The sequence below is a fragment of the Leucopleurus acutus genome (genome assembly GCF_964270905.1).
Source record: "Leucopleurus acutus genome assembly, chromosome: 11".
Lineage (NCBI taxonomy): Eukaryota > Metazoa > Chordata > Mammalia > Artiodactyla > Delphinidae > Leucopleurus > Leucopleurus acutus.
In genome coordinates this window covers 66,089,314-66,112,148 of record NC_139152.1, presented here as the reverse complement: position 1 = coordinate 66,112,148, position 22,835 = coordinate 66,089,314, and the positions used below count along the sequence as shown (strand labels likewise).

The following is a 22,835-nucleotide window of genomic DNA, read 5'->3' as shown; positions in this document are numbered from 1 at the left end:
CGATTTCAAGATCTCATTTTCTAGGAATATTTTTTCACACAGCTTTGTTCTGGTTCCAGATGTCTAGTGTTCACATTTGTACTCTTGAAGATGGCTGTATGTATGTGTATGTGTGTGTGCATGTATATATATGTTTATTGAGTGTATAGGTGTACATGTATGTGTGTGCATGTGTATATATGTTTATTGCGTGTATAGGTATACATGTATGTGTGTGTGTGCACGTGTATATGTTTATTGAGTGTATATGTATAGGTATACATGTATGTGTGTGCATGTGTGTGTTGTATTTATCCCAACAACCATCAGGACTTTTTTTGCCTCCTGTCGGTGCCAGAACATTGAGGGTTAAGCAGAGTTACTATAAAGCATTACAACTGACATGTAGTAGCTGTATTTGTTTCCACTTTTAGGCTCCGGATCTGAAAAGGTGGGCTCAGATCAACCACATGTTAGATCTGTGATTTCTGGCGCTGATTTTTTTCTTAAAGCTTTTGCTTGCTTTAAATTTTCTGCCCCTGGGCCGACTGCTAGTGCTCTGCATTCTCTACTTTCATGGTTCAAAAAATTTTATATGTATAACTACTCTCACAGGATAAACATGTGTGTAATTACATACACTTTTTTTCCCCATTAACCTCTTTGCTCTCTTGTCGTGTTTGGCTATTTGATGGTTTTCCCCTCCCAAGTTTGCTCACATTATGCATGCTCCTATCAAGAGAATCTCCTGCACGCTCTTCCTTTCCCTAACAAAGTCTGGCACCGTGGAGGGACTGAGAGAGCAGTTTTTCATGAATAAATGATGATCATTTGTAATTAGCATATCAACTGTATGTATGGAAATGATGCTTCTAAATTACTTGACTGTGATTAGAAGCAGTTGATTTACCTAAGTAGTTTCAAACCTTCTTCCAACAAACTCCATACATAATTAATTTAGTAAATACATTTTCTTTGGCTTCCTAGATAATATAAAAGAAACTTCTACCTATTCCAAAGGCAAATTATATTTTGTTGTTGCTGTTATTGTCCTTAAGCACCTGAAGCCCTCCAGTAACATGATCACCCAGGAAACAGTTCAACAAACAGCTCACATTTTTTGGACCCTTTTAAAGTGTCAGGTGCTCTTCCAAGTGCCTTGTGTATATTATCAATAAATATAATGCCCATAATGATTCTATAAAGTAGACACTCTATGATACCCTTTTTACAGATGAGAAAATTGAGGTGTGGAGATGCTAAGCAGCTTGTCTGAGCTCACAAGGCTGCTAAGTTAAGAAGCTCAAATTCAAACTTGGGCAGTACTGGCTCCTTAGCAGCCGCATAGCACAGGGAGATCAGCTCGGTGCTTTGTGACCACCTAGAGGGGTGGGATAGGGAGGGTGGGAGGGAGACGCAAGAGGGAGGAGATATGGGGATATATGTGTATGTTTAACTGATTCACTTTATTATAAAGCAGAAACTAACACACCACTGTAAAGCAATTATACTACAATAAAGATGTTAAAAATATATATATATAAATGTGTGTGTGTGTGTATGGCTTATTCATTGACTAAGTATTTATTGAGCACACAATAGATGCTGGGCACAGAGATAAATAAGACTCATCTTGCCCTCGGACAGTCTAGTGACAGCAGAATGGTTGAAAACTAATAAATTACAGTGCACTGAAATAGATATTAGCATTTAGGCAGGAACAAAGTACTATGAGAGAGAATTAGCATATTTTTTCCAGAGGATAAATGTAATACTTTTTATACTTGCCACTTTTCTTCAGGAAAAGAGAATACATTTAGAACAGGATATTAACATATTTGAGAAAAGGAAAGGATCAAAGAGTCATAAAGGTTTTTTTCTGAATATATCCTATAACTTGTGTGGAGATAGTTCATTTTTTTTTAAACATCTTTATTGGGGTATAATTGCTTTACAATGGTGTGTTAGTTTCTGCTTTATAACAAAGTGAATCAGCTATACATATACATATATCCCCATATCTCTTCCCTCTTGCGTCTCCCTCCCACCCTCCCTATCCCACCCCTCTAGGGGGTCACAAACCACCGAGCAGATCTCCCTGTGCTATGTGGCTGCTTCCCACTAGCTATCTATTTTACATTTGGTGGTGTATATATGTCCATGCCACACTGTCACTTCGTCCCAGCTTACCCTTCCCCCCTCCCCACGTCCTCAAGTCCATTCTCTACGTCTTCGTCTTTATTCCTTCCTGTCCTGCCCCTAGGTTCTTCATAACCTTTTTTTTTTTTTTTAGATTCCATATATATGTGTTAGCATATGGTATTTGTTTTTCTCTTTCTGACTTACTTCACTCTGTATGACAGACTCTAGGTCCATCCACCTCACTGCAAATAACTCAGTTTTGTTTGATAGTCCATTCTGAATTAAACATCCAGTCAATATGTTTTTTTTTAATGACCAAAAATTCTGACTACAGAGCTACACCAAGGCAAAATTGTAAGATTTCCCTCACCTATCCAGCCCTCTTTCCTGGAGTAACATAGTAAAGACACTACTAAGATGGCATTTACTATTTGAGGTGGTTATAGTCTAGGGCACTATGTCTAAACACTAATCTGCACATCAGTGGCTGGCTGGCTGTATCAGAGTTTTATAATGTCACATGTTCCTAGCTCGTATTGCTGTGGACCTTGATATGGCAAGTCTGGGATACAGCCTAGGTCTCTATATTTTAAAAGTGTTTAAGTTGATTTCTGTGTACATCCAGGTTCAAAAACAACTGGTCTGAAAATACCCATGAATAGGAGAACCACTGATATGCTATTTACTTTCTCTTTGTTATCTTATTTAAGGCTATGGATTAGTAGGTAAGAGCCTAGTCTCTGGAAACAGATCTCAGTTAAGTTCCATCTGACTAGCTGGGGACTTGGGACAAATTTCTTAAGCTCTCCATTACCTCTCCATTACAAAGCAGCTAACAGCGCCTTGCACTCCATAAGTGCTCAATGAATGTTAGAGTATACACACACACCCCACACACACACCCACATTTATTATATATAGACACACACACTCTTAAAATAATATCAAAACACCTTCATGGACTAAAAGCAAAACTATCATAAGAACAAAATGAACAGTCACAATTACCTTCGTGGGAAAGGAGTAGGTCTGTCTTTGGCTATATTGGGCCTTTTCAAAGTTGAGAATAATAACCCACTAATAGTGAGCATATAGTCTTATTCTGCTTCTTCACTGGCCAACTCATACACTTTAGAACTAGGAGTTGACACATCCTTGTCATTAGTTTCTATCCTTTCACATCATGTAAAAACCGACCCACCATTATCTAAATTAGTTAATCTAAAAAAGCAGAATGAGGCTGTTGAAAGAGCAGTCATTAAGAATAATGAGTTCTAATCCAGTACTGCAACTAACATATTGATAAAATGGACCAAGTCACAGCCACTCTTGGTCTTTACTTCCTTATGTATTAAGGTACAAGGAGATAAACGAGGTTGCTTCTAAGGGCCTTTGCAGATATGATATTCTGAGTTTGTGAGCTACTTAATTGTACTAACATATCATAACTCAATATCCTGGATTTCATTTTATTTCCTGATAACATTATTTGGTCCTTAATCCAAAAGAATGACTGATGCATTTAGGAGCCTATGCATAAACCTGGCTCTAGATACTCCTACAGTAACTGAGAGGTATAGCCAACTCTCGGTTATCCAACAAAGTGTTTAAGCAACTTATCAGCAAGCTGGGTCAGGATTATGTCCATGTAATCCTCACAGAGAAAGAACCACATGCACATGAAGACCTGGGCATGGGTCATTGGGCAACTGATTGTACACAGATATTGAGATCCCTTTCCAGGGCAGGCATCTCTTCCATCTGAGGTCTAGCCAAGGTCAAAATTTAACAACTGGTTTTTCTGTAACAGGGGGGAGAGCACATATTGTGAGCAAATTCATGTATGCAGTATAATCCAAAGTTCTCTCTTATTAGAGGGGATTCTTAATCAACCAAGATATTGAGTGTACCAAGAAATAGCAGCCATTTTGATAACTCATATTGTGTGGGGGGAAAAAACACTACTGAAAAATCAGAATGCAACAATGTTTAAAAGTTGGTTCATTTATCAGCCACTGACTTGCCAAATTTGCATCAGAGTAACTAACTTTAAAATTTCCCGCAGCTTACTACTACTACATGAGATTACTAATGAGACAAGTATGCATCTGGTTATTTACTGAGATCATTTTTCCCAGCTTCCTGAATGAAAATATATTCCTTTATATATTAACATTTTAGAAGATCCAGTTCTTACGGTTTTTCTTCAGTTTAGTATTTTATTAGTTTGTATTTATGCATTTGGAAATGGTAATATTAATAAAACCACTTGAACTCTGCTTTTCATTTGGATTTCTATCTGTGTTTTTTAAAAATTTAGCAGGGGAAAGAAATATTTTCAGGATGGGAATGTCCATTCTTCCTGTGCATTTTAATTTACTTTGGTAAAGGCTCGTGGCCAGACTAGGCCCTACTGTGGAGTAGGTAATATTTCTCTTTAGGGGCTTTTCTTTTTTCAGACCACTTCTCTTTGGTCTAAGTTTCCTGGATACCTAGTATACCCCCATGCCTTCCCCACCACCCCTCACCTCCTTAATGACATCCAACTTTTACCAGATGTCTGTTGGAAAGCCTTGTTAAATTAACCCATGCTAATGACTTCCTCAAATTGCAATAGGTACAATAAACTCTTAAAGCAAGAGGATGAAATCTAAAACTACAGAATTTCTTTTAGAAAGTATAGAAAGCTCTTATGGAAAGTATAAAGTTCAGGGTTTTTTAACAGAGGAGGGAATTTCACTTTGAAATTGGAAGTTTTCCTTGGTCTCCTCAAATCACATAAAGGCCACGTTTTCATCCTATGAGAAAAGCTGGTGTTACAGGTTTTCAGTGACTGCTCAAACTGAGCTAATTGTTATAAAGGACAATTCCTGAATCAGGAGGGTGTGTGTGTGTGTGTGTGCGCACGCGCGTGTGTGTGTGAAATCTTAACTGTTTACAAATAAACTATTATATTTCAAAACATGTTTTAAATATTTTAGCTTGAAATGAGGCATAGTTTCATTAAGAGTGAGAGAGACTAAGTCAAAAGTAGGAATAAATGATAAACTTTCAGGGCTAAGGGAATACCTGCTGACAGGTGTTTGTTCCTCAGCGTGTATACCCTAACTGATCAGATAGCTTTTTCTATGCATGGAACAGGAAAGGTTGTCTGCTTTTTTGTTCTTACTTTAAAAGGGAGAGAAAGGAGAGAAAACTGCCTTATTCTTATTAAAAAGTTATACTGAAGGACTAAAAGCACTCCAGAGATAAATTATAGCTTAAGACAAACATATGCCCCCCAAAGTATTTATAAAGTAGGCAAAGCCAGTGGAAAAAGAGAGCCACCCAGAATAATCCTCAAGATTTTTCTGAAAACAATTTTAAAAACAAAGTTATTGAGTGTTTGAAATGATAGTCTTATAAACATGCTTATATTTCTTCAAATCTCTGAGTTACCTCTTAGTTTCTGTTATACTGCTTAATCATGTGATTTGTATTATTTTTAACACAGCATTTTTAGTAGTAGAAATGAAGAAGTGTGACACTGCCCAGATCCCATGTGGGTTCTGTACCCTGGTGGGAAAGACAGAGTGAAAAGGTAGAGTCAGACTAGGAGACCCGTTAACTCTGCCGAGCCCGAAAGAATCTGAGTCACCGTCTAAACCAAAGATAGAGCACTGAGGCAAAAATCTGGATTCAAAGACCGTGGAGTCTGCTTTTTTTTTTTTTTTGCGATACACGGGCCTCTCACTGCTGTGGCCTCTCCCGTTGCGGAGCACAGGCTCCGGACGCGCAGGCTCAGCGGCCATGGCTCACGGGCCCAGCCGCTCCGCGGCACGTGGGATCTTCCCGGACCGGGGCACGAACCCGCGTCCCCTGCATCGGCAGGCGGACTCTCAACCACTGCATCACCAAGGAAGCCCCCGTGAGATCTGCCTTTTATCAGTTGCTAACTGTATTGGGGAGAGCAGCGCTGGGGGTGAGAGAGGTAATCCTGCCAGTTCTGCAGGGCTGAGTATGGCACACCAGCCGTGTTTCTCAGCCATTCTCTATGGTGAGAGCCTGATGGTCCCACGTATTAGTCCCACAGCCCTCCTGTGGCAACTCTAAATAGTAGGCCTAAACTGGGATAAGTAGAGTGCCTAAACTGGGATAATGGGCCTCCAAAGGTCCGGCCTAGAATTTCCAACCCTATTAAATGAAAGCAAATAGAACAAAAGCCAAAAAGAAGTCTGGAGACTAATCATGTGGTCTAGAAAATGGGTGAACCATTGTTATTAAAACATATAAACATGTAAGTTTTCATATTAGAAAAGAAACTAGAGAAGGGTATGAACAAGCAAATCAGCCAGTTTTCCTTTTAAAGGAGAATTCCATACATTAATTGTTAATACGTTAACAATTCACCTTGGGGCAAATTACAAAGAAATTACAAGCACACTGAAAACAGAGTTTGTGTTACACAAAGTTGTCAAAGTTTTCTCCTGTCCATGTTCTTCCAGAGAACTTAGTAGAACATGACTGGTAAAATAAATGCTTAATAAACATCTGTTGAGTGTCCAAGTCAATGACTGAGTGAATAATTAAAGGAATAAATTAATCAGTGAATAAGCCTATTTTCCTAGGCTTCCGCCACAGATAAAAATTCACTCGACTCAACAGCTATTTATAACCCCTTGCTCTCTATTTAACCCAGACTCGGCAAAGGAGTGGTTATATAAGTTGCCTCCAGGGCTCTCCACAGTCATTTCTTAAACCCTTAGTATCTGCCTGGTTTTCAGACAAATGACTGAAGGCCACCAATGGCTATCTCATTGCTAAGTTCAAAGCGTTTTTTTTCTGCAGTCCACATCCACCTCGCTGAAGCAAATGACAGAATGGAACACAATTCTTAAGTCTCCAAATCTGTACAATAGTCGTAATTAGGAATCTCAAGATATAATTTGTGTGCTTGAAATGCAAATTGTTTTTTGTAACTCAAGATAATATTCATTTTAGCCCCCCTTCTCCTTGGCTTGTGAAAATGTAATCTCAACCAATTTTGGGTGGCCTTCTCTGCCACTTCAGTGCCACTCTTCAGTATTCTGGCAGTGTTTAAGCCTGTCTTGCTCTCTATCTGTCACATCACATACGTTTCTCCCCCGAGCTTTACCCAGGAAGCAAGTCAAGAAGGCCTTTGCACTTGGATCCTATAAAATAGGAGTTATGTCATCTACCCTGGGGGTCAGCTGAAAGGGAAGGACTGCCTCCTTTTCTCAGGGTTCTATTATGTCTGATTACAACTTTTCTTCTCTTTTACTACTCCCTAATCCCAACCTGGAGAAACCTTAAAAGGGTTGGGAAGTGTATAATGTCCATGCCACTCTCTCACTTTGTCACAGTTTACCCTTCCCCCTCCCCATATCCTCAAGTCCATTCTCTAGTAGGTCTGTGTCTTTATTCCTGTCTTACCCCTAGGTTCTTCATGACATTTTTTTCCCTTAAATTCCATATATATGTGTTAGCATACAGTATTTGTCTTTCTCTTTCTGACTTACTTCACTCTGTATGACAGACTCGAGGTCCATCCAGCTCATTACAAATAGCTCAATTTCGTTTCTTTTTATGGCTGAGTAATATTCCATTGTATATATGTGCCACATCTTCTTTATCCATTCATCCAATGATGGACACTTAGGTTGTTGCTTTGTGACCACCTAGAGGGGTGGGATAGGGAGGGTGGGAGGGAGGGAGATGCAAGAGGGAAGAGATATGGGAACATATGTATATGTATAACTGATTCACTTTGTTATAAAGCAGAAACTAACACACCATTGTAAAGCAATTATACTCCAATAAAGATGTTAAATAAATAAATAAATCTCACACACACACACACACACACACACACACACACACACACAAAGGGAGCCTCTTTGAGTTTACTTATAGTAAACATAGTTTCCCCAACTATTGTCTGTGCCATGACGTTCAAAGAGTATTTCTGAAACTCAAAAGCCAAGAATTGATTTATTTTTTGTTTTCTGTCACATCACATCTATGTTATAGGTATGTGTGTATATCTGATTTTATCCTTAGTAAATTTTCCTGAAAGTAAAAATCTTCATTTATAAAGGGTTTATCCAGTGTATAACGATAGTGCCCTCCAGAAAAACTGTACCAGTTTGTGTTATATTAACAGTATATGAGTACCTTTTCCCTACGTCCTTTTCAGTACACCATATTTAAAAATACATCTTTACCATTTTTAAATTAAAAATGAAATATCTTTTCATATATATTTCTTTAATTATTAGGGATCTTGGACATTTTTTCATAGGTTTATTGGGCATTTTAAAAATTATTATTTGTCCATGAGTTCTTTCGCCTATTTTGCTTAGATCTTTACTGACTTGTAAGAGCTCTTCATTTGAAGAATATTAACAAATTGACTGTCGTGTATTGAAAATATTTTTTATAGTTTGTTATTTGACCTTTCATGGTTTGTGAGACATAGAAACTTACAATCTTTAAATCTGATTTTTGTGGGGGGTTTTCTTGGTATTTTTACTTAAGAATTCCTTTTGCATTGCAAGATGATGAACACTGACCTGTGCTTTATTTTAGTTGTTTCAGCATCATTATTTAACAACCCTTTTCCCCTTTGGTCCAAATTTCACATTTATCGTACAATCAAGATTTATATATGATGGATCTACTTCTAGACTCTGTTTCGTTCTACTGTTCCTTACTACACCAATAAGACACTGCTTTAAGCATTGTAGATTCTTTTTTTTTTTTTTAATTAATTTATTTAGTTTTGGCTGTGTTGGGTCTTCGTTTCTGTGTAAGGGCTTTCTCTAGTTGGGGCAAGTGGGGGCCACTCTTCATCGCGGTGCGCGGGCCTCTCCCTATCGCAGCCTCTTGTTGGGAGCACAAGCTCCAGACGCAGGCTCAGTAGCTGTGGCTCATGGGCCTAGTTGCTCCGCGGCGTGTGGGATCTTCCCACACCAGGGCTCGAACCCGTGTCCCCTGCATTGGCAGGCAGATTCTCAACCACTGTGCCACCGGGGAAGCCCTAGATTCTTAATAAATGTTAATATCAGATAGGCAAAGTCCCCATTCGTTATTCTTTTTAAATTTTTTCCAAAGTGTCCAGACTAGTGCATTTACTCTTCCAGGGGAAATTTAGAAATTCCATTCTAAATGTTAGTGTTATCGTTTAGTTCTTCACTGTTTCTCACCCTCCTAACTTGAACCTCCATTCAACCCATCCTGTACCTTAGTGCAGCCTAACCTGCCCACGATTCAGCTACAAATGTAATAAATAATAACAATGGCAATACATCTCATTTGCCATATCTTCTTGAAATTTCAGAGTAGGATTGTACTATGACACTAATTTCACATTTGGCTCTCGAGAAAAGAACATGGAAACTCTCCCCTTTAAGAAATGTCACTGTCTTTTCAGAGTGTGGAAGGAGAACACCATGAGAAAGCTGTGGAACTACTCAAGGCTGCTAAGGACAGCGTCAAGCTGGTGGTCCGATACACCCCGAAAGTCTTGGAAGAAATGGAGGCTCGCTTTGAAAAGCTACGGACAGCCCGGCGTCGGCAGCAGCAACAATTGCTAATTCAACAACAGCAACAGCAGCGGCAGCAACAAACACAGCAAAACCACATGTCATAGGTAAGAGGTGCCTTCTTCTATACAAGGAAAGTCCCTTACATGTTTTTTTTTTTTAATATAGTTTCTTAGACAGCTGGAACATAATTACTAGATTTAATAATCCAAACAAAATCAAACAAATAAAAAAATGACCTCAGAAAATGTAAACAAGACAGTTGCTTACTTTATGTGTCATTCAGCCATATTCCCTGCAAATGTAAGGTATTTTTGTAAAATGATATTCTTTAGGAGGCCAGGCACACACTATATGATGCCTTTATACAAATTACAAAAATGCAGCCTCTGTGCAAACCCAGATCCTCAGGCACATGGCTATATGACAAGAGTGTGGGCTAGATTCCAGCCCCCCTCACCTCCTTGGCCAGTTGCCTTTGCACAGTGTACAAACTAAACTGAAACAGTTTACTAGAAAACTGCTCCACTGAAAAGAATGAAGTAGAGACCTGGCAGTGTTTATGCTCTGAGAGATTTTGAAATTCTCTCTGGGTGCTCAGTTAAAATGTGTCTAAGGTACACCTGCCTTTTTCTAAATTCCACTTTGTGACAAAGAATGCTTAATCAGGTTTTTGCTACATGTTTTTAAGAAAATTCAAGAAAAAATGTTAAGAGTGAGAACCACCATCTCTGAAGTGCCTGTTATGTGCTAGGCTCTCACATGTCATTCCTTATCCTCAAAAACCCCTTCACAGTAAGTATCACTAAAACACCATTTTTTAGATGAATGATACAAAGCTGCAATAGCTTCAGTGGATTCCCCACAACCACACTTACAAGAATTATTGTAATAGAATATTTTCCCTTCTTATTTTGCCAAGTATTTCATGTGCCAACATCAGAAATTCTGGAGTTACATAAATTTTCCTTGCTATCCTTTGGAAGAGACAGTTCATATTGTTATATACCTCTACGCTATGATGTCTGCAAATGTGTATTTGAAATGAGGTTCAAACGTTCTTGGGAAGATGACAATGGGTGGTGGTGGTTTTAACTCATTCAATATCAGATTACTATTTGCACACACTGAATTCGAGAAGAGATTTTCAACTTTTTTGCGCCACTCATGAAAAGAAGCTGCATGGGGAAATAAAAAGAGTATGGGATTTATTCACAGAGAGTTCTAGGGATTCAACTATCTTTCTTTTATAGCCTGCTAGTTTTGTTATATATATATCACAGTTTGGTGTCTTTATCTAAAATTACACTCCATTCTAAAAACTCCATTTATTTAACAATAAATATTTATTTGTTACCGTGATGGGCCAGGCACTGTTCAATGGGCTATAGAAACAGCAGGAGCAGAGCAAAATCCTTGCTGTCATGGTGTTTACATTCTGGTTGGAGGAGATAGTTAATTTACAAGTAGATGAAAAATAGCCTTTTGAGACCAGTACTTTGTAGAGTTAAAATCGTGTGCTTTGATAGAGACTGGCTAGGTGATGACCTTCTGTGAGGTGATCAGGGAAGACCCCTCAGAGGAGGTAACATTTGAGCTGAGGTTGAATGACAGTGCGAAGCCAGGAAATGAGCATAAGAGGAGGAGGAAATAGCCAGTACAGTAGCTCTGAGGCAGATGTGAGCCTATTTGACGTTTGAGGAATAGAAAGAAAGCTGAGGTAGTTAGGCAATAAAGAGTGAGAAGGACGGTTAGATAGATGGGGGCCAGGTTATAGAGAGCTTTTTAAACTGCTTAGGGAAGTTAGATGTTATTGCAGTGGAAACCACTGAAGGTTTTTAAGCAAAAGAGTGACATGATTTATGTGTTAAAAAAGATCACTCTGGCTGCTATGGGGAGAATAGATTAGTGCAGGGTAAGAGTAAAAACAGAGACCAATTAGGAGACTATTATATAGGAGTCCAGGCAAGAGATATATGGTGGTTTGGGCTGGGATGACGCAATGATTTGGATGCATACAGACAAGTCATTTTGTCCATATCCTCCTCTCTAATCCGTTTCAAACATAAAGGTACTTCACATTTGTACTTTCAGAATCCTTGCAAAGGTCTTCTTGCTAATAATAACAATCCAGTATTCTTCAGTCAAACACTGACACTCTTTTTCTGGACACATTTTTTCTTCCATTCTCAATAATACAGACTTGTACCAATTCTCCTAAATTGTTTCACCACACTGGCCCGTAGTAACATTGTTTTAAAATGTTTTAAAAGAAGTAGGTTGTCATTCTGACTTCTGAGGTCTTACTAAAAGCTTCCAGTATTTATGCTCATTCAGTCATCTTTGGAAGTATACAACTTGGCTATAAATACTGCTGGGCCATATACTCAACTCCATTTCTCTGTTTAATCAGTCTTCATTAAATCACGTGAGAATTTCCTACTGTCTCATTATCGAAGAGTAACATTTTTAATGAAAGGCATTTAAAACCATGTTTATTTGTTGCACAGGATACGGTAAAGCTCTGTTTAAGTGAACATGAAATTTATATCTATGCCTGCCAAGACAGCACTTGTAGTGCACAGGATCATGGACCCTTGAGATGAAACTGTAGTGACCATTTCAAGTACAAGCAAAGTACAACTCTGTCATGTCATCCATGGATTTTATGGTGGATTCAGTCAAAGAGACCTACATTAGCTCTTGTTCAACTTTTAATTAATTAGATTTTTTAAGGATTAAATGGGATTTGTTACACTTGCTAACTCATACTGTGGTTGCTTTTGAGAAGAGATCTGAAACTATTTACTTTGAACAGATCTCTGATTTTTTTTTTTTAAGTTTGACAAGTCAAGCAAAGACCAGGTAAAGCAAAAATACTTGTCAGATATTGTCTTACTGTTTATCACATGAAATGTAACTTCTGTTCTATAAATTAGAAATAATATTTTGTCTGAGATGGTAGAAGTTATTAAGTAACTAGCAATGGTCAGTGGTACATACAGATGGAAAATAGGTTGAATGCAAGTAGTGTGTGGAAAACGTGTCTTATGCCTACTTTTAATTTTAAACTTCTCCTGAAGTGAATCTCAGTTGTCTTTTTCCCTAACTTCCATCTTTGTTAATCAGGAAGAATATACTACATTTCTTAAATGCAGTAAATATGATCACTACATAATTACATTACAGCAACCTAAGCAGATAATATGAATATAGGTTTCTTTTTAATACTGTACCCACTTTTTGTGAGAAAGTGTCACATTTATTCAGCTTTAAGCATTTTTTTTTCTTTTTTTACTGAAGTGTAGTTGACTTTGATTATTAAGTTTTAGGCATACAGCATAGTGATTTGACATTTATATGCATTATAAATTGATCATCACGGTAAGTCTAGTTACTACCTGCCACCATACAATGTTATTACAGTATTATTGACTATATTCCCTATGCTATACATTGTCCCATAATTTATTTATTTTATAACTGGAAGCTTGTACCTCTTAATCCCCTTCACCTATTTTGTCCCCCACCCCGTAAGCATCTCATTTATTTTATTTTGTTTTATTTATTTTTACTTTTGGCTGCATTGGGTCTTCGTTGCTGCCTGTGGGCTTTCTCTAGTTGCGGCGAGCAGCGGCTACTCTTCATTGCGGTGCGCGGGCTTCTCATTGCAGTGGCTTCTCTTGTTGCGGAGCACGGGGTCTAGGCGCGCGGGCTTTAGTAGTTGTGGCACACGGGCTCAGGAGTTGTGGCTTGCAGGCTCTAGAGTGCAGGCTCAGGAGTTGTGGCGCACGGGCTTAGTTGCTCTGCTGCATGTGGGATCCTCCCGGACCAGGGCTCGAACCCATGTCCCCTGCATTGGGAACCCATGTCCCACTGCACCACCAGTGGGAACCCATGTCCCACTGCACCACCAGGGAAGCCCATCATCTCATTTTTTTTTTTTTTTTTTTTTTGTGGTACGCGGGCCTCTCACTGTTGTGGCCTCTCCCATTGCAGAGCACAGGCTCTGGACACGCAGGCTCAGCGGCCATGGCTCATGGGCCCAGCCACTCCGCAGCATGTGGGATCTTCCCAGACCGGGGCACAAACCCGCGTCCCCTGCATCGGCAGGCGGACTCTCAACCACTGCGCCACCAGGGAAGCCTGTCTCTTTCTTTTAACAGCTGTGCTGCTCTACCTCTTTCTTCAATGGCACCTGCCCTTTCATATCCCATCCCGCCTCATAGACACATTCACATGAGCTTTCCAGGAGTTCAGTCTTACACTGCTTAGAGTTGGCGCTAACCCTCACCACTGACCTCTAAAACAGCGCCCTGTGCTTCAGAGTATTTCGCCATTACAGCTCTGTTAGTTTCCTGTTGCTGCCTAAAAATTACAAAACACATTTAATGTCTTAAAAGAATACAAATTAATTTTCTTGTAATAATGTAGGACAGAAGCCCAAGACAGTCTCACTGGGCTTTCAGAGGCTCTAGGGGAAGATTCATTTCCTTGCCTTTTCCACCTTCTAGGGGATGCCTGCATTCCTTGCCTCCTGGTTCCATTCCTCACCCTCCAAACCACCAGTGATGGTCGAGTCCTCACATTGCGTCCCTCTGACCTCTGCTTCTGTCATCACATCCCCTTCCCTGAGTCTTTCTTCTCTCACCGTCTTCCACTTCTAATTACATTGGACCCACCTGGACAATTCAGGATACTCTCCCTATTTTAACATCAGCTGTTTAGCAAGCTTACTTCCATCTACAACTTTAATTTCCCTTACCATGGAATCTAATATATTCACAGGTTCTGGGGATTAGAACGTGGACATATTTCAGCGGCCATTATTCTGCCTACCACAGTGGCTCATTGAAAAATTAGCAAAGCAATTTGATCAACAAAAATTCAACTAATGTGAAAATGAGGCTTTTATTTTTTAAAAAAATGAATCATTAATCTGTTCAATTGTAAATCATGGGAATGAGGGAAATAATGAGAACATTTGGTGCAGGTGGTTCTTCCCAGTGGGTATCTCAGTGATGCACAGTTTGGATGCCCAGTGCTCTCTCAGCTGCTGGCATATCCCTCAGGCCTACTCCCCCTCTGGTAGATGAAGAGACCCAAGACTTACTAAAATTCATCTGCTCTAAGTCCCATTCCCTTAGGACATGTAACTGTATGATAAGTTAATGGATTAAAAACTCAGTCACTTGGTAGCTCTGTCACCTGGTAGCTAAGGGACTTGAAGGAAGTTTTTCAATGTGAGACTCATGAAAATGGTCTGTTATGGAGATTAAATAAGAAAAAATATGTAAAACTCTTTACAAAATATGGGCAGTTGGTGAGCACTCAATAGTAATAGTAGTGGCAGTAGTATAGCAGTGAGAATGCTAATGGCAGATGATATTTTTATGCAGTATCTTGTTAGGTGACTCCTGAAGCAGTACAGTGGCCTCAGGCTTGACTTTCAGTTCCACGCTGTAGCCCAAGGTGCTTTTAGGCATTTCTCTAGAAGGCTTGGTGGCTGGAGAGCGCTGATGCAGAGTAGGCAGATGGCAAACCTACCCCCCACGCACACTTTCGAATTGAACCAGAACAATTCGTTAAAAATTTTTTTTGTATGTGGTGCTCTGCATTCATTGAAATAGAAATATCTGCGGCTTTAAAAACAAAGATTGAAAACCACTGTTCTTTCTGAAAGAAATGACTCCATAATGGTAGAAAAGTGACAGGTCTGGGGGAAGGTTTGGGGAGGCTGCTCCCCCAAGTGTGACCACGTGGGGCATCTGCTTACTCTGTTCTACTCTGTGTCAGGCTGGCTGACCTCGTAGGAGAAGAGACAGGCCTACTATCTGCTTTACAGAAGGGATATTGGTGCTTCCAGCCTATCAGAGAGAGGCTTTGCTTGCATGTATCTCAGCAGGAGCAAAACTAATCACCCTAAAAGTCATAATATATAAAAGTTATCTCTTCTTTGCCTTCGTGAAGAAAAATAGAGTCATCTGGAATTGGGAGGAAGAAATGTTTTACATTTGAAATGTTTCCAAACTGAGTTTTTAAACTTTAATCTTAGGGAATAACTGTGTCTTTTCCATCCTCATTTGATAATTACTTCCTTTGCAGACATCAGTTTTTTCACATGTGGAAGGCTGTGCATGAATGATAGCGCCCAAAATAATCCTTGCTGTTCTCACATAGCACATGCTTCTTTGATATTTTTAGCATATTGTAGTTGAATACTAATCACTGATTTCTCTTCACTCTTTCCCCCCCCTTTCAGGTCCTTGAAGCTACTTGATCAAACACCCAATAGTCACAAGTTTGAAACCGTGCTTCAGAATCCCAGCACATAGTAAAGGAAAAGACAACACTGATAATTATACCTGTCAAGAAACTGTGAACACGTGGTGTATAAATTCTTTACAAAGGCAACTCGACACCTTCTTTCTCTGGGGCTAAACCCCCGCTGCTCACGTGCTCTTTACACACACAGACCTTCCATTCACTGCAGTGGGAATTCTCAGTGTGTAAAGGGAGAGGTTTTCCAGTCTGCAGACTGAAACAGAATAAGAAGAATAAAGTCCATGACTTTCAGATAAATCACCAGGGCCAGGGTTAAGTGAATCTTGGGTCTATAGCTTTTCCAGAGAATAACAAATCCCATTAGGCTATAGTTCAAACTGCATCAGTTCAAGGTTGTCGCCACTTAAAAGAAACCTACACATTGCCCCTCACCCAGACCTGTTCCACGTCTGTATTGCTGAGTTGTCTGAATTAGAATTCCAGTTAATTGCAAATTCAACCTCTGTTCCCCTCTTGAAAATGGCAAGTTATTATACTATATTTATACTCAATTCAGGTTCTAGAAGCATTTGGCTTTTTATTCTCTGTTTCCATGAATTTTATTATGCATTAATAGAGTGGGCAATTTCAACTCAACTTTTAGTTAGTTAAAAGCAAGGATAGAGAACTCTAGTACTGTTTTTTGTTTTTTTTTTTTATTTAAGTCTTGCTTGTATCTATTCTTATTAATTCTAACAGAATATAATGTCTTTTATTCCACAAAATATATATTATCAGAGTGTATTTGTTACAAACTTAGGTCTTTTCTTACCAAGTGTTATGAATCTGGTAAGAGAATACTAGCAAAGGACCCGGCTTCATGAACTGATCCTCGTATGATATTTATATATAACCCTGCTCTCAATATTTTTTGTTAATTTTATATTTTTGATTGATAAACTGGAGAAATTTAAGCTCTTTTTACCTACACGGATGTGCTGTCATAGAAGTCTGTTTGATATTTCAAAGCTTAGGGCTTTACAAAACTAAATTATGGATGTGCATATATATATATATACAAATATATGTCATACAAAATCTAGATCATTTTTCCCAAGTATAAACTGGATATGTTTGGCAATATAAGGTCAAAAGTATTATTCCTCTTAAAATTAGGCATATGGAAACCAGAGATATTAATATTGTGAATGAAAAGATATTGCTGCTTCTAGGGTAAAAATATACCTACTTCATTACACATATTCATGTACGTAAATAGTGAGATATCTTTCAGAATGTATCATTTACGATAAAATGATCTGTTAAAATCATCTATACTGATCATAACTTTCAACTTATGGTGAATCTAGGCACATAAGTCTGATTTTACTTTATGGAATTAGCAGGAAGCAATAATTATTTGGGCACTTAAATACCTTAGCCACACAAATGTACCTGAAGAAAGAATAAATGTCCAGTTGAAACATTCTAGAGAGATCATTAAAACTTGAGGCAAATATTTGAATATTCCATTTTCTCAAATGAAGAAACTGATTCCCCAAGAGACAATAAATTTCACATTTCAGAGAGTCCCTCAAATTAGAAATTTATGAAGCTCAGTTTAGGAACTGTTTTCTTGAAAATAAAACCAATTGGAACTACCCCACATGTTTCATTTTGCCCTGTCGGGTGGTGTTATTGTCAATACCAAGTTCTGCCTACTCTCCATAGCCCATCACTCAACAGAGGACAAACAGTAAGGAAACCAGGAGGTGCACCTATTTCAGCAATGTCCTGCCGTGGTAACAGATTCCCATTCTTGAACACGTATCATTTTTTACTAGAGAGAACTGGGGTGGGGGTGGAGCAAGGGTGAGGACCCTGAATGTTATGTAAAATAGGGTTACAAAAGAGGTAAGCATGACTAAGGGAATGAATGAAGAATACAGGAGTATTACTCAGTTTGAAAGAGGTAGTTCCCATTTTTATAAGAAAAATTTAATAAAACATATATTTTAGTTATCATTTAACAGAAAAATATTCAAGCTATTCAGGCTATACCACAGTCTGTCATAAAGGGAAATCATTGCACCCTTGTGATGAGGAAATGGTCATTTCAACACATCTCAGTACACTTTATAAATTTGGAGCTTAAGGTATGTTTTCGTTTAGCCGTAAGTGGTTGGTTACTATTAAGTTATCATATGTTTTCATGTCAATATAAATATTGTCATGGTGTTACAGAAGCAACTGTCAAATGGGCAGACAGCTTACATTTGTGTTTTCTGGAAACCTTTGTATTTTATGCTTCATTTGCATAATGTTTTGTGCTAATAAATGTATGCCAAGTCGTTTGTCCAAGTGAAGGGGCCATCCATCACACCTAAGGCATCTAAGGACAGATTACATGTCACACTAGTCCTGTTTACAAATGACCAGTCAGATGGCCAGTTTTCTTCAGTAAAATCTAGTTGTTGAAATGTAAGCCTTCCCCTAAAGTTTTCGTCAAAAGTAGCTACTTTCGTCAAAAGTAGCCAGTAGACTTAGAGTGGCTGCTTGTGGTTGTCTAAAGGTTCACTGAAGCCAGAGGGAAAAGGAAGAAAGTTACCACAACTTGTATTAATGCCTTTTATTATTACTGATCATATTAGAGCCACTGACAAGTCCAAAATCATATTAAAATAAAGACATATCATGTTGCTCTTACATGAAGCTTTATAGTAAACAAATGAGATATTAAAAGTTGGGGAAAAATCTGTTGTGACTATTCATCAGTGATCCTGCTGAATTTTAATTCTTTCCCTTGACCTAATTGGTGGCCAGATTTTCCTAAACTCGATCCTGCTGAATTTTATTTCTTTCCCTTGACCTAATTGGTGGCCAGATTTTCCTAAACTCGATCCTGCTGAATTTTATTTCTTTCCCTTGACCTAATTGGTGGCCAGATTTTTCTAAACTCTTTCCTGCTGTGATTTTGAAGGCAAAATACACAGCATAGTTCAGTAAAAGAATCCTTAAACCTTTTCACTGAGGCATTTACATTTTGATTCTGTTGCCATTTGAAATAGAACCTCCACAGGGAGATAATGAGCTTAAATTACAATTGACTTTGGAAAGAATAACAGATTTTGTGCTTCCTCAATCATGTAATCAATAGGGAATTCTCTAGTTATGTGAACTACGACTATCTTTTAAGACAATGCTAAGATCTTAATACAAAATCTGTCATTCAGGAGCTTTTTAAGAATTCAAGGCTGTCTCTGAAGAACTTGGCTGGAGATGGATTATACCAATTTACAAATGCAGTTTTCAACCATGACAAATCAAACTGATCTGATCTCAGTTCATTTTACTCAACTGTGCCCATAGGACTCTGAGACGTTGGAATACTTTGTCTACATTATTTTTAACATCTATAGATACTTGTGGATGTGTGAATAATGCTTGAATTTCTCATCTTTTGGCTAGTTTGTGTTTATCACACAGACACAGCCTGTTAGTAAGACCAGCTTTAACAGCATCATGAAGTAGAAATCAATGCTCTGAAGATTCAAGGAGGCCAACGTAAGGCAAAATCTCCTGAAACATGGGGTAGTCCTACCCATCTCATCCCTCTCTAGATCATAAAATCCCTGAGAAAGGGCTATAACCGCCTTGTGGACTGCAGTATCCCTAGCATCTGGGATAATGCCAGCACAGGAGAGGCGCTCAATTAATATTTGTTGAATGAATGGACAACTAAATAAATGAATGAAATTAGACAAAAAAATGAATTTTGCCTTCTGATAATTTGAAAAATTCCACCAATTTATATTATCCTGATTGGCATTATAATTTCTGAATTACATAATTAGAACCAGAATTGACTCTTTATAAATACTTTTTAGATATATGAATTTGGAATCAATTACTTCAAAGGCTTCAAGGGTTTGAGAACACTTAGATAGGAATGTTTGGGGATTCAGAGTTTTTACAATGAATAAAACTCAACCTTTCTAGCTATTTATGAAAGGTCCCTGAGTTATATGACAAGGATGATCCAAACATGGAACTCCATTTATAAATTTTGTAAAATATTTTCATTTTTAAAAAAGAAAATTCATATCATCAAGCATATTATTAATATGTCCTTCAATATACATTAACCACTTTTCTCTAAGGCTTTCATTGTAATTGGAGACACCATCTCTAAACCTTTTCCTGCTTTCAAAAGATCACTTCTCCTTTCTTATTTGACTCTTAGAATGTACCTGAGCTAAAGATTAATCACATAGCAATTAAGACTTTTCCATGTGTTTATTCATCTAACAAATATTTATTGTATACCTAGCATATGCTACGTTTTGGAAATACAATGGCAAACAAGACAGATGCGGCACCCCATGGAGCTTGCTGTGAGGGGCTCCTCAACACTTGCTCTAGCAATAACTAGGGTTACTGTCTAATGGATCCTTCTTCACAGCTAATAGAAGAAATGAAATCCCTTACCCCATGGAAATCATGAAAGACTCTGCACATATTTATGTGAACTTGCTTTTCTAAACATACCACTCAAAAATGCTGCTCAGTGTACCCAAACATCATAGTTATACCCCAGTGAGGTAGGTAATAATTTATTCATAACTAACACTTATTTAGCTCTTACTCCTACCAGTGAGGTAGGTAATAATTTATTCGTAACTAACACTTATTTAGCTCTTACTACTATGCTCAGTACATTCATAGACTATATCATTGAATCCCTTCAACAACTCTATTTAGTAGGTTCCATTTTATAGACAAGAAAACTGAAGCACAGATATGTGACCTGTCCAAGGTCACACAGTTAGCAGATGGAACTGGGATTTGAACCCACACAGTATAACACAAAAGCTCATGTGTCTAAGCGTTATCTGTGGCTTGGGGGACACCATTACATTAAAATAAATGTGAGTAACATAAATGGGTCACTGTATATAAAAGTTCTTTGAAATTGTAAAGTAGCATATAAAAAGATATTAGTAAAGTATTATGATCAACAAACCACATCAGTGGCAGAAACAGAGTGAGAACTCAATCTTAAGTTGCAGCTTACTCTCATGAAGAACACTTCAAGCCAGGGAAATGGATAAAAGTACAGATCCAGAAAATTTCTGACATGTGATAACTATTGCAATGACTTTTGAGAATTACTTATTGTTAGCCACTGTGTCTATTTGGTGCTACAAAAACAAAAAACAAAAAAACTGAAAGAACAAAATCCCTTGCTATAAGGGCTTATAATAAATACACAATGGGGAGATGAATCGAGGATATTCCACATTTATGGGGAAAGATTGGGCCATAGTACTATTTTCTCACCATTGCATGTGATCTTGTCTTTCTAATTGTTTTCATTATTTTTCTGAAAGAGCTGCAAAATTGTGCAGTGGTTCAACCTGACCAAAGTGGTAATATGCTGCTGGGAAGTAAAAGTATTAGATACCAGACTGGAATTACTGTCTTCATTCTCAAATTTAAGTTCTTTTAAAGCATGAATATAGAGGGACTTTTAGATGCTGAAGGCACCTGAATATTTGGATTTATTAAGTAAAATGAATTAAGTTCCTGTTAAGTTCCTTGTGTTTCTCCATTCCAGATCATACAGTGAGGTCATGCTATTGAGGGGTTAGGTTCTAAAACCAATATGAAAGGCAAAAATTGAGAAAGAGGAATCATACTCATTATTTAAATTTATTCTCCCTCTGGCCCCTCCCAGTTAAATGGGCATATGATGCAACTTAAATGCTGGTTCATATTTGTGGAAGCAAGGAGTATTCTTAAGAAAACTTTATTACCTCATCATTCTTTCCTACTACCAGCTAATTAGCTCCTTCAAATAATATTTTGGAAAGTTTAGCTTTACACGTAATACAACAGTAAACTCATAAGCCTTTTGTCCAAAACGATACTTAACTTCTACTTCCCTTTTGACAGTTTTATTTTTACTAATGATATTACCGTTCTCTGTACAAATCTACTGAGCTTTCTCATTTGCCATCCACATCAATTCTTACATTCTACTTTGACAAAGTCTCTTGCAACTATCTTATCCATTTTCAATATTCCTACCTATGAACAGAAATTTAGTACTTTTTACTAGGACTTCTGTGAGCTTTTAACTGTTTTCCCAATTACTGTGTCTACCCATATAAATTTCCCTACATATTGATGCTTGATAACTCCCCCTGTAGCTATTCCTTTGCTCAAAATTCTCCAAGGGGTCCCTCATCAAAAAAAATTAAGATTTCTAGTCAAGACTCTGAACCAAAACACTAACATGATGTTGGAGAAGAACACTATAGTGCCACCCCTCCATCTACAAGGGCAAAACACAGAACATGAAATGTGATGGTACCGAAATCTGGTACATGGATTGTGAAATAGAAGTCACAGGGTTCCAGGACACTGAAAAATATCACAAGTTTTTCTTCTAGATGAAATGCAGTGAGAGACTAGCAGTGTTCTGTGGTGAAGATACAGGACTGTATCAGATTATGATGCACCAATTCCAAGATATTTGTTTGGGGTGGGGTGTGTGTGTGTGAATGTGCGGGGTTATGCTAACATCCTAACATTAGACACAAGTATGGTTTGAGATGTGGATTTCCAGACTAGATAGCACTGCTTTTTCAGCCGTGCTCTATCTTGCCATCCAAGTTGACCACTACCTATTCTTGGAAACTCCTAAACTTTTCTTCCCCTGAGCTTTTGATTATTTCTGAAATGCCTCTCTCCTTCTCCTGAAAAAAAAATCCTCAACTTTTAAGGCCCATTTCAGATGGTCCTTCTTCCAAGAAGCTTTTTCTAATTTTTCCAGGCCTGATATTAACCATCATCAAATCCCACTGTGGTATCTGTACCCCTCAGTAGCTCTTTTCTTAGCTT

General features: G+C 38.1%; 1 protein-coding gene across 3 annotated transcripts in view; it reads left to right on the top strand.

Moving 5' to 3' along the window:
• Window positions 1–22,835, top strand: part of LIN7A (lin-7 homolog A, crumbs cell polarity complex component) — a 280,103-nt gene that overhangs the window by 114,819 nt on the left and 142,449 nt on the right. The window contains exons 5-6 of one of the 3 annotated variants that reach the window (XM_082850021.1): window positions 9,554–9,772; window positions 15,928–19,387. In XM_082850021.1, the coding sequence (XP_082706147.1) occupies window positions 9,554–9,772 (219 nt within the window). In that variant the 3' untranslated portion in view covers window positions 15,928–19,387. Of the gene's footprint in view, window positions 1–9,553; window positions 9,773–15,927; window positions 19,388–22,835 lie in introns of those variants that run through there. The other 2 variants (XM_082850022.1, XM_082850023.1) reach the window with 2 other exon arrangements.